A 12579-nucleotide genomic window follows, 5' to 3' on the forward strand; every position below is an offset into this window, starting at 1 on the left:
TTAAAATGTTTGAACGCAAGGTTATTTTTCTGTCCATGCCTTGTCCAAAAATTAACTTAAAGATTAGACTTGGAGTTTACGTTGCCATAGCCCAACCTTCTAAGATCAGTTTCCGCCCCAATGGAACTTCTAACCAATTGCGTTGAGGAAAGATAATCAGTATTCACAGTGGTCATCATTCATAACGGATGGTCTAAACTTCGGGCCTATCGAGAGGAGGTTACTTGCCTGCGGTATTACAAAACCAGATCACATTTCACATTCTCCGCATAATGCGATGACTTTATGGTTAGGCCTACAAATTATGGCGTGTCCCAAAATATGTCCGCGCATGCTATTCTCTCCTACAGTATGATGTCCATGGTATTTTGGGCCAACATCCATTGTAAATTATCTCCTAACCAAAAAACTGTCAATTTGAAGTACTCGCCAACTTCAAACTAAAACAAGTTTCTGCTTTCTGTCAATATTCTATGCGCATGGAAGTGTTTTGTTGGGCCAAGTCATTAGTCCCAAAAAGCGGAGGCTCCTGACCAATCGGGTCGACTTTATTGATATGTTCAAGCTTCATTCGCCTTTTAGCTCTGGTACAGCTGAAGAGTACGATGAAAGAAAACAACTCCTGGGTGAAATGGTAACCATGGCTGATGAGCGGGAAGCGGCTAAAGCGTTACAAGCCGTAACGGATGCGCCATCAAAGGATGAAAAAGAAAAACAGATGGAGGAAACCGGAAAAGCGATTCGGCAAGCTGCAACAGATGGCAAAACCAAAGGTATGTCTACGCTTGTATTTTATGTATGTATTGAGAGAAAGCAGAATACAAAACAAGGCCGCAAAACAGTTCCACAAATCTTGTGGTGTCAAGAAGTTAGTGAACCCTAAGTACTGCCGTGGACGATGTTAGTCATGTTTTAGCAGAGCGAATCTTCCAACCTCGTTCCAAGGGTATTTCCCGCTCGACGGGGTTGATGGTCGTTTACAATATGGCGAACTACCTGCCCTTCTCGCCCCTTAAGCCCAGGGGACGAGGTGGCGAGCCTTCACGATCTTGTCAGTGTAAGAAAACTGAATGTTGAACGGGGGTAATAGCAGACTTCCAAAACGTTTACCCAACTTTTGGTCTCACCTCAAATACGGATGTCCTACCCCTCAAATAACTGGCCAAATATTAGTTATAAATACCAGGTTTAATCCTTATCAGGTTTAATCCTTATTTCAGGTGCGAAAAGGAGATCAACAACGTCTTTGACAGACTACCTCGCCGAAAAACTAGGCCAGGATGCAGAGATTAAAAATGAGGAAACTAAGTTAAAGAAGGAGGAATTGGAACTAAAGAAGGAGGAGCTGAAATTGCAAGCAGCCAAGTTCGAAATGGAACGAAAGGAACGGGAGCAAAGATTGGAAATGGAGAAAGAAGAAAAACAAGTATATATGCAGATGATGCGTGACTGCCTGGCGAAAAAGTGACTCAAGAGATCTATACAATTTCATGTACATGTAGAATGAAATGAAATTACATGCTTGCAACTAACAACGTTCATTGATTTTTTATTCTTTTTTAAGGGCTTACATGTATTTTACATATAATATATATTTACAAATCCAATGGCTTCCAGCAGCATTCTGGTGTTAAAGTATTCTTGACAATTCACATTACAATGTACATGTAGAAGTTGAGCCGGTGTAATAGAATCAGATGCCCCCTGATATTAAATGCCCTCAACAATAGAACACGGCACCACTCAATAGGCCTCCAGAGAGGCCAATCAGGAAAGGGAGGGCATTTGATTCTATCACACCGGTCGCAAATACTCCTCGAGTGACGGTGGATTACACTGGAAGAACATGGATGTGGTGTTGCCATAAATACAGGTGTGGCAGTTTGTCAGGAGCGCTCCAACCAAATACATGTTTGCGACCGGCTGCAAAAAGACCTTTAGGTTTTTTTTAAAATCTAAAAAAGCAAATTCTTGCACTATGTTCCCGAACCCCCACTCTACACATTCCCTAACGCTCGACATGCCTCTGTTGAATTCAACTTGTTCCTCCGTCAAAATCGCTCCCTTGAACGGCTTTATCAGGCAGCGCCGAATAGGGTAGGCTGTGTCGCCATACAAGTACATGTAGTATGGATTTCCGTCCTGATCGGTAAAATCCAAGGCCTGCAACTGCGGCAAAAGCCCGCTCATTCGGAGCAAGGCACAATCATGTCTTCTTCCTTCAACTGGCCCAAACAAATTGCCAATCAGTCCATTGGGCAGCATGATCGATTGAAATTTGAGTGCATGAACTCTCTTATGGCCGTTGTAGCACACTCTCTGAAACTGTACCGGCCGACAGATGGGACGGACGGTTCCATCCAGGAATCCCCAGCAATGACTAAGTGGAGCACCCTTCGCCTCCACCGCCTCCGCATATGTCTGGATGTGCTGTGCATCAAGCCAAGGCTGGTTGAGGTTCGACAGGAGATGACCGAATGTTGTGCACAAGTGGTCAACCTGAAAATAAAACACCGGACAAGTTTTAGATATTTTTAACGCGGCTTGGGGTTGTATGGCCCATACAGTGTAAAATCCGTCGGTCATGCTAATTACATACACTAAGAATGAAAAAGGTTGACCTGGTGTTGTACGTGCTCTCGTGTCAGTCTCTTTTATATCGGCCACGAGGTGTCTTATATTATGTATATAGGAAGCATCTGTTAGACTAACAAGTTTGCAACATCAAAACATACCATGTAAGTAAAAATCAGCGATAGTGTACTTGCAGGCCTTCCGAACACCCCCTCCAGGTCACACAGACGGTTTGGACAAGCCAGCCGCCTCAGAAGAACACATGTAGCTTCAACACCCTAAAAAAGCAAATAATTGGTTAGAAGCCATTCCGACCTTTTCGATGTCCCTGTCCCTATGATAGCTTTGTTAGTGGTCATTCAGTAATGATACTCTTTAAGTGAAAACATACTACAAAAAACGGCATTGCTCCACTGATGGCTTTGCCGCTCTCATTCCTGAATGTGTGTCATGTTTAACAGCCAACTGAGTGTATGTTTGTCTAAGAACAGTGTCGGAAAATAGGCATGAAAGTACCGACTTACATTCGTTACTCCACGATTGCGGAGTACTATCTTGTCTGGAACTCTAAGAGCTTCGGCAAGTCTAAAGATCTCTTCCTTGGAAAACCGAAACATTGCCTCGTTTTCTCCGTCTGTTTGGTTTTCCAGGTCAAACAGCAGGGTTTCCGAGTTGTAGGTTGATCTCGACTTCTTGTTCTCAGCTGCTGCCAAAAGTAGCCCGTCGTCCTCAAGCACAACGGCAAGTTGCAGCACGTTTTCTATCGGCATGTTATACACAGCCATTTTCTTGCTACCAGTATGTCATGTATAATACATGAATGTGCAATTTCTCCTTGGGTCCGAGAATCGGACATCGTTATCAAAGAGTGCACGCCTTAATTGCGTAAGATGTTTAACATGAATGCCTATTCCCCACAAAAGAGCATACCGTTCAACTTTCACGTAAACGTACACGTACACGTACACGAGCGCTAGTGCGAAAACAAATAAACAGAACCTACGTGAACGCCTACGTGCGTGAACATAGGCGTTCACGTAGGCGTTTCGCGTGAGGTTGCGAAAACACCCTATTGTAAAGAAAGGCACGTGCGTCGTTCGAATGTCAACAAAAATGCACGGTCGTGAGTGATTGCTGGACTTGGGTTATCCCGCTGTTTTGAAAAAGGTTTATTAAAGGGGGACTATAAGTAGGAGCTGGGGGTTCAAATTGGTGGTCTTTATTTTACTAATAATGTATGTACAGTAGAGTGATTAAGCGATCTCAAAACATTGCGGGTCAAGTTGTTAAAGTATCACTTTCTCTTTGAGCATTGGGCTCCAGTTGGTTCTGTCTTTTCATCAGCAATTTAGGCATTAGGCCGAGGGACATGAAAAAGAGCCAGTTTTTTTCTTAGAATCGTCGTTGTTGTCGTCGTTTTGTTTTGTTTGTGTTTTGTTTTGTATATTTCTGTATTTTGGTACCAAACATGGAGCCTCATGGCCTAGTGGTTTACACTGCTGGCCACCACGCAATAGGGCCCGGGTTCGATCCCGGGGAGAACCCAGGATCGTATGTCTGGATGAACCGGCGTGGCTTTCAAGGAACTAAAATTCCTGGCTCTTCACAGTCCTTCGAATGAGACTCAAAACCGAGGTTCCTTGTCCCTGGTGTCTATGCCAGGGCAAGCTAAGACCCCACCAAGTGAGAAACATGAGTAGCTTGCGTGGACTCTATCTCTCTCGCCAAAGTCGGACCACTAGGCCAATAAACCCAATTGGTGCCTAACCGTTGTGGCACGCAGAATACGCTCAACCCGCCTTGGAGGAGGATTACTCCGAGGAGAATGACCCATCCAAGTGCAGAGCGAACGCTGAAGAAGAAGAAGGTACCAATCAGGTTGTGATCAATGGTGACTGTTATCGTATGAGAGGCCATTAACTCAGTGTTACTTGTCACAGTCTTTCGTCCAAAAAAAACTCAAGGGGTCAACCGCGATGAACTTGGTAATTTGAGTACATTTTTGGCCAGAATCACGAAATTTCAATATTTTTGCTTCTTGATGGGGCATCACATGTCTCTCGGTCCCCTCTGGACTGATCGATGATATCTGTGTATATCCAGTCATACATTGCTGGGATCGAACCCGGGCCCTATCAATGAGGTTGAATCTGCCGTTAAATCCGGTCCATGCATGGTTGACATGCATGGTTGGTTGACGCAAGTCGCTACCTTGGTTACGTCATTCATCGGACTGTATGTAACGGAGTTGCTATGGTGTGGACGACAAAATAGATTTCAGCATGATAGTAAAGTTCATGGACTGTAATCGGCTGTACAAGAGAATTGCTAATAATCAATATTTGTTTGAAAAAAAAAATTCAGCTTAGGTGTTACTTTTCTTAGTATAATGATTTTTGAGAAGCAGCTGGAGATACGATTGTTTCATTTTGACGACAGCGGCCGGTTATGAGTTGTTTGTATACATTGTAGTTTGATAGAATTTTGTTGAAAATGCGTCCTGGATTAAATGCGATCACAAAACGTCTGAGGGATCATTTTCCTTAATTTGATACAGTGAGTGCTGTGGTGAAGGCTGATTTTTATTATGACAACTGCATACTGTTAGTTGTAGTTGATTTGGACGACTAATCGCGTTGTAGTGGGTGAAGCCAGTTTTATGCCGTTTGATATGCCGTATGTGCGATTATTCACGGGATGATCTATATGGAAAAAGTAAGCATAATCTACATAATAGGGTGTTCCGCTATTTACATGATAGGTGACTGTTCGAATCTATTCTCTCAAAAGGGACCTTTTGTCAGACCATTTTCCTTGTGCGAATATCATCATTAGTGTGGCACACATAAATGTTTTACAACACCGAATAAAGCCATGAAATAGCATGAAAGATGCGCTATGTATGGGTTGATTAGAGCAATTTATTCAATATGGAAAGAATGTGCGCAAAGCCTTTGCAAAGTCTTTTGAGAAGTATTTTTAGATTTATATACTATACAATGACCAACAGTAGCAGAGCACAGTATACATGTACAGTATTATGTCGCAATCTGTGGATTTCATCAAACTAGTGTAATTGGAGTGGAAGGCATCAGAGCGAATCACTTCAAAATTTATTATCAGGATATTCGGGCTCAATATAAAAGGGTCAGGCCTGGCAGAATTTCAAAACATTTTACGGTTTAGGTCAACAATTAACTTGATAGAGGTTCCTAGAGGACTATAATATTTCACCGGGGAAGATATAATCATCCACAACGCTATCTCATGTCATTCAACAGATTTCCATCAACTTTCAAAGTAGTTATATTTTATGGGTTCTTTTTCGATAGTGAGAAATTACAGGAGTAATAAAGGAAAGGGACAACGTATATCATATACATGTATATCATATACATGTGTGCATTGAAAACCAACTTCATGGAAATATGGCTCGACTGTATGTGTTTGTGTGTGAGGTGAACAGGATATCTTATTTCATGGATAATTCTTCGGAGAAAATTAGTTAGAAATTTAACTTCGACGATTTTGTAGTCGCTTACGATGAGGTACATGCACTCATACTAAATATAAGGATATACTTAAATTTTACTTTAATATTGATACTGTTGGGTTTGATCCTTAAAGTATATATACTCTTCTGCGGGTTGTAATTCGCTACATCCAACTCTCACGAATATTCGTCACTGTCAAGTTTGCATTTCTGATGTCTATTGCCAGCAGTTGTTTTCAATTCAAAATCAAATAAACTAAGCAGAACATACGGGAGTCTATAAGTTTGTGGATTTTTTTTAATTGTGTTGAGAAAATTCTCTATGCAGTTTTGATATGCGTTTCTGAACATATAGCCGCAAAATCTACTAAACATTGGATATTACGAATATGGATTTTTCAAATTATTGGTATCGATCAAGTATGAAATGCAAGATGAACTTGCTTCAAAGATCTATTGAGTTATATCTCCATGATGTTCATATTTCTCTTTCCTTTCTTTCTTCGTAAGTGATGAATAAAACAATATAGGACAATATCAACAACCTTGTGAGAACCCAAGCCTTGGAAGCCTGGAAGGTAATCTTGTTGGTATGTAATTTTACATTGAATTTCCCCGCCGACAGTGACCGCAGAACACTAGTATTGTCCTCTATGGGCAATCTCATTTACTAATGTAAATCACCGTCTCCGTATTTTCCGTTTTCTTTAACTGCGGCTATGCCGAAAATATCGACAACATTTTCGGTGTGTTTTTCGGTTACAACTCATTTTTCAAACATCTTTTGCACTGTCAAGCGTCGCTGGTTGCCTGAATTAATGTAACATGATGAAAATATTGACTTTGAACTAAAGTTTTGGTATATATAGCAAAGAAATTGTGTGGTTTTCGAAACTGGTCGCCATTTTGAATAGCCAGGGCTTGTAAAATAAGGTACATGTACATGTAATCATAAGGAAAAGAGTTTAAAATACGCCAAGGCTTTTACTTTTTAACTTACATTATGAAATAAAACCTTCAATTGTTCCATTTACATCTTGATTGGCAACATTCGATCTTGCATCGCTGAGTACCATTCTCTCGAACATGTCGAAAATCGGATGTTCCAAACGTCTTAGCTCACACATGTAGTCCAGACATAGTGGATGACGAAGGTTTCAGTGACATTCATTTGAAGATTATGTCACAACAAAACTGGGATCCCTAGCTTTTAAATGACATAATCGCCGAGTTTGTATGGTCTGAAACTGGTGAGCACTATTGCTTTGCAAATGACTTGCACAAGTGTTGCAGCCACTGGTTTTGAAGAATCGTACCAACACTAATGTTCGGCAATATTGATACAAAGACGCTTCAGCATAATGTTTTGAAGTTGATGGTGTTCTGTGGCCACGCAAATAAGTTATAGATAGCATTTGGAAGCTAGAAGTCCTATGAGAATCATGTAATATCGCTTCTTTTTCCAGCAAGCTCAGGATGAGGCTCAAGCTCAACATGCTCAAGGTGCACACGATGAACAAGAAAACTCTATTAGTAAGTGTATATTCATAGCAAGGGTGTCTCTGATGGCCTTCCATCACCAGAATAATTTATCCGAGAAATATATATCTCTCCTCTTTCTTTCTTAATTTTTGCTATTCTTGAAATATACAATATCCAAACACAATCCACAAGTCCAACAATAATTGGGCGGTTCGTCTTTAACAATTCACTCACCTACACAAGAAACACTTCACTACCACTGTGGCTTTACACTGCGTGTACACTACACATAATGCATGACAGCTTCTCTACAAATGGCATGTACATTGCACATTGATGGTCCGGTAATCCTCGGCAGACGATGATTTAGATTGGCACACAACTTTCACTTTTATAGTGGTCCCATATAACCCTTTCTACTTTTTCCAAGTTCTCCATCATGTGATCAGATTTGGGGGCTGCAAATATAACTAACATAAGTTCTGGAATCTCCCTGAGCTCTATCCGTACAATCAATGCCAATCAAGCCGAGATTGGAATCTGGCTCATCTCTGTTGTATTTTCATATTATAGGTCTTTATATAACCCTTCCTTAATCTATCACCATACTAATAGCGAAGAACACTTCTTCCCTGGGGATCAAATCAGATCGGAGGTTTTTGATCACTAGACGTTCCTGAGCGACACTGTGCATCTCCTATTTCACGTTGACGATAGAGCATAGGGGGATGACCAACTAAACAGAAGGAGTAAAATGAACGGAGGAGGGAGCTATAAAAATGCCTCACGGCAAAACTGTTCCAAGTGCCCAGAATATCATATAGCCCTGTCCGCGACACCTTTAATGTTCCGAACCATCTCCCTCTGTCGTTCCACAACGGCTTCTACCAAACAAGTGATTCACGATCATTGCTCGTTGCGCAATATCACTCGTGACCCTAGGGGTTCCTGCTTGGTGTTTCAGATTGGATATTTTGGATCACATAGTGTCTTACATCCGTGGTAGGTTGCATGGTGTCTCAGATCAGAGGTTTGGGATCACATGGTGTGTCAGATCGGAGGTAGGGTGCTTGGTGTCTCAGATCAGGGGTTTCTGATCACATTGTGTCTTAGATCGGACGTGGGGTTCTTTGGTGTCCCATATCAGAAGTTTTGGATCACATAGTGTCTCAGATCGGAGGTGGGGCGCTTGGTGTTTCAGATTAGAGGTTTTGGATCACATGGTGTCTCACATAGGAAGTAGGGTGTTTGGTGTCTTAGACCGGAGGTTTAGGATCACATGGTGTCTCAGACCGAAGGTAGGGTGCTTTATGTCTCAGATCGAAGGTTTTCGACCCTATGGTGTCTCACAACGGAGGTAGGTTCTGGACAGGGGCAAGCTATATTTTGTATGAAACTTGGCACATTGGAAGATGTGCACAAAAAAGGAGTAACCTGAAGGTTTCATCGAAATTCGTCTAGAAGTAAGCAGTACAGAGCGGAAAATCAATGCACGCACTACGTCAATGTACACGAATACATACAAAAAGTCTATTTCGTGACTATAGTTACTGGAATGTAAAAATCCTCTTGGATCCGAAAAATACATTTTAGGACAACCAAACTTTGACGAATTCGGCCCAGTGGTTTTCGCTCAAAACATGGACTGGCCCAACCAAGTTAACTCATGTGTGACATGCAAATGGTCCAAGGAGAGGAGCTAATTAGCATTCACACCTAGGGTCACCCTGGGTGTTTGCATCACACCTCATTAACCCCATTTAACAAAGGCCTTTGAACTTTGATGGCCTAGTTTGGAAAAACCTAGGGTTTTTTTGTAGGTTTTATGGAAATCCGACCTTTTGAACAAAGTTGGGGAAGAGTCGGATATCGTGGGAGAAATTTTGGATAAATTAGGAAAAAGATAGAAAACCGTTGATAAAGTCGGAAAAAGCCTCCCACTAGTGTGTAATTCAATAGCCTTTTGTACAATATATCTACATGTATTTCGTTTTCTGTGGCCCACCCGATAGATTCCAACAGAAACGGGATGCATAGGAAAGGGCGATATTCGAACCGAGACGAGAGTTTCATCATTATTTGTTGAGAAAGTGTTTTTGAAAAATGTATTCAACTTAAGTTACCGAGACAATAATTGGCAACGTCCTGTGCAGTTGCAAAGATCTAACTGAGAGTTGACTTGTGGCCACAACTATTGTAACTGTTTGTGGTATTCCGATCCCTGCCCAACCGTCAATGAAGATTTTGCCTACTTCTTGCAAGGACTCACTTCGTCCATGAATAACAAAAAGTCAAGATACGTGTGTACTTAAAACAATGCAAAAATTAGTATTTTTTCCTTCAGGTCCATACTATCATACAACACGTGACCTTAAAAGTGGTATATCCATTTTGCGACGGGCACAATAGCCGTTGGTAAGTAATATATTGTTATTTGATGTCTTTCTACATTATTACTGTCAGCACACAGTCACGTTATCGAAGCGGGTACTCACAACAAAAATATGATTGAAACGTACCACAACATGGGCAACGAAAAGTTTGAGCAAATCAGTATGAAGGGACCCTGGCCTGTTCAATAAAAATCATACTTGGGGCGGTTATAGTCATAGTACTCTAAACACAGCCCTCTTTGAAATTTTGCGCATTGTCGTTGGATACCATTCAACATTAGAGAGGTTTGGCTGGGACGTTCCGAGATCGGGATCGGGATATGAATTCAGGTCGCGTCGTACCGCGACACATCTTTGTAATGTGACATGCGTTGTGATCACTATATAAATGGCCATTGTGACCAAGCTGTGGACCCTGTTGCAGATTTCACATAAACAGTTTTTGGCATGACCAGAAAACGTAACCGACATGAATAGGTATGGTTAATTTCACTAGCCAAAGATGTGACGTCATAATTCCCTGCGACAATTCGGCTATCCCGATCCCGTCTGCCGGGTAAGAACGGTTGTATCTCGGTAATGCGACTCGTCATAGGCCTAGGCTCCACATCATTGATATTCACCTGCTGTGAACCAACGTTATAGTTTTCTTTCTTGTTGATTGAAGTCCCGCGAGAGGTGGAGACGGTTGCGTTTGGCTCTCGTCCTCAAGCTGGCCACTTAAATGAAATAGCGGCTTTCCGGTTAGACCCTATCCTCGACCTGATACCTATCCTGATCTCGATCCCGGAAACGGGATCGCCGAATCTCTCAATTGTTCAATCGGGATGGGTGAAGGGTGGGCGACACAAATTTGTCCAATGATTATATGCATTTCACCTTTGCATCAATTTCATATTAAGAGGTCAGGATAATAAGGGTTTCACTTTAATTTCAATGCGATTTATTTTATCGAAGATCCGTCATCAATAGACCTAGGCTAATAGACAGGAAATTGATCGTCCACACCATAACTATTGATAGAAGTAGTGGTTGGGTAACAAATGACCAATTCATTCCCAGTGCCAACCACTGTCCATCAACTTTATACCACAACCTGAACACCGAAATGTTCTAGGCAATCACTATGAAGGGACCTTGGCCGGCTCAATGCATATCATACTGGGGTTGGTCATGCCTCAAGTTAATGAATCGGTCTTATATCGGCGAGTCTGGAGTATATCCAATAAAGAACACTGTGATCTACATGTATGTGCTCATTTTTCTGCTTATAAGTCACTGGGAACACTATTCGACTCGATATGACAGACAGTTACTCACAAGCATCACACAGACAATAAAATTCGGGTGGTCTTAAGCATGGGTGTAATCTTCTCAAATGTAGTCGCCTGATTGAATGTAACTTAAACACAAAATGGTTATTTTTCACGATAAAAAGTAATTTCAATGTTTTGTAATATTTCAGCCGCCTCGGTGTTCCTGTTTGGATTACGAACACGAATTCTGTGGCAATGGATCGGAGGAGAAGCTGTGACCCATGGGTAGTGCTGCTTTCAAATGACCTGGATTTCGCTATATGACAAAAACAATATATTGTTTTCAAAAACTGTCGGCAGAAAGAGAAATCTGTCTTGTTCGACTTTGCACTGCCTAAAGTTGCATTTGTATTAAATGTATCAGAGCCCTCAGAAAGCTAGCAATAGGTGTCAGTCTACCATGGCGTGTTGCATAATTAAACTTATTAGAGCAACCCTTCCTGTCAAAGAGGAAAGATGTAAAATGCTTTGTATAAAGCATGCATTCGTTTTTGTGCTATGCCAGGTATGTCGGCTAGCAGTGAATGAATGCCTTGTGCTTGAAATTTATATGTCTGTAATCCAAGAGGAATCTGAGTTTGGGCAATTAAAAGTTCTAACAGTTTCTTGTGATGTTACAAAAATATCACATAGTCAGTGCGAAAAAGATATTAAACATCACTTTGTGAATTATATATTATACCCAATTGAATTTGAGCTAGTATCGTGTTAAAGGAAACGCCGTTCCTAATTAATGATGGTCCAGGAAAAAAGTAATGCAGCTACACACCTGGTGAAACCCAGTACATATAATATGGTATTTGTTTATGTGTATATAGAATGGCATTGTTTGAAATTTATATTCGGTATTTACCCAATTTGAAAATTTTAAATTCATTCACAAATTTCAAATATTTAACCAACGACGTTGACCTTTAAAGATTGATGGGACCAAAGATGAAAAATATCACGAAAAAAAATGCTCAAAATAGCTCAATACATGTACATTCATGAAAATCACTGCACAACTGTATTTTATTTTTACATATTCTATATATGTTTTTATATAATTTTTCCTGTGCAAAAGAACAGCTGATAGGCATCTCTGTAAATTATGAAATTTGTTGGTATCATGCCCTAATATCATAAGCAAAAATACCAGGTTCATGTTTTCCATGATATTTGTGATAGGCCATGTTGATTCATCAATATGACATTTCTGTCTGAAAATTTTGATAGGCCTAGCATGCACTAGTATGAGGATTTTTCCGACTTCTTAACACTTTCTCTAACTTTTTCCTGATTTGTCCAAAAAAAGTCCGACATTGTCCGACTTTTCCTG

The 12579-nt window shown here is 40.9% G+C and overlaps 1 protein-coding gene and 1 long non-coding RNA gene across 2 annotated transcripts; both read left to right on the plus strand.

Moving 5' to 3' along the window:
- Positions 1 to 640: 640 nt before the first annotated feature.
- On the plus strand, positions 641 to 1468 carry LOC135497100 (uncharacterized). Its single transcript, XM_064786816.1, has 2 exons — positions 641 to 773; positions 1221 to 1468. Exons 1-2 carry the CDS (start codon positions 641 to 643, stop codon positions 1466 to 1468), a joined length of 381 nt encoding a protein of 126 aa, XP_064642886.1.
- A 4292-nt stretch (positions 1469 to 5760) lies between these two features.
- Positions 5761 to 11783, plus strand: LOC135488155 (uncharacterized). The gene is made up of 5 exons (XR_010446935.1): positions 5761 to 6122; positions 6578 to 6657; positions 7534 to 7600; positions 9894 to 9964; positions 11408 to 11783. It is a non-coding gene; the product is annotated as an uncharacterized LOC135488155 (long non-coding RNA).
- The last annotated feature ends 796 nt before the right edge of the window (positions 11784 to 12579 follow it).

Source organism: Lineus longissimus, chromosome 1, assembly GCF_910592395.1.
Source record: "Lineus longissimus chromosome 1, tnLinLong1.2, whole genome shotgun sequence".
Classification (NCBI taxonomy): Eukaryota; Metazoa; Nemertea; class Pilidiophora; order Heteronemertea; family Lineidae; genus Lineus; species Lineus longissimus.

Bases quoted from the DNA above. Each gene is read 5' to 3' on its own strand.
- LOC135497100 (XM_064786816.1), top strand. From the start codon at position 641: ATGGCTGATGAGCGGGAAGCGGCTAAAGCGTTACAAGCCGTAACGGAT. The intron at 774-1,220 runs GTATGTCTACGC...TCCTTATTTCAG, and splicing joins AACAGATGGCAAAACCAAAG to GTGCGAAAAGGAGATCAACA.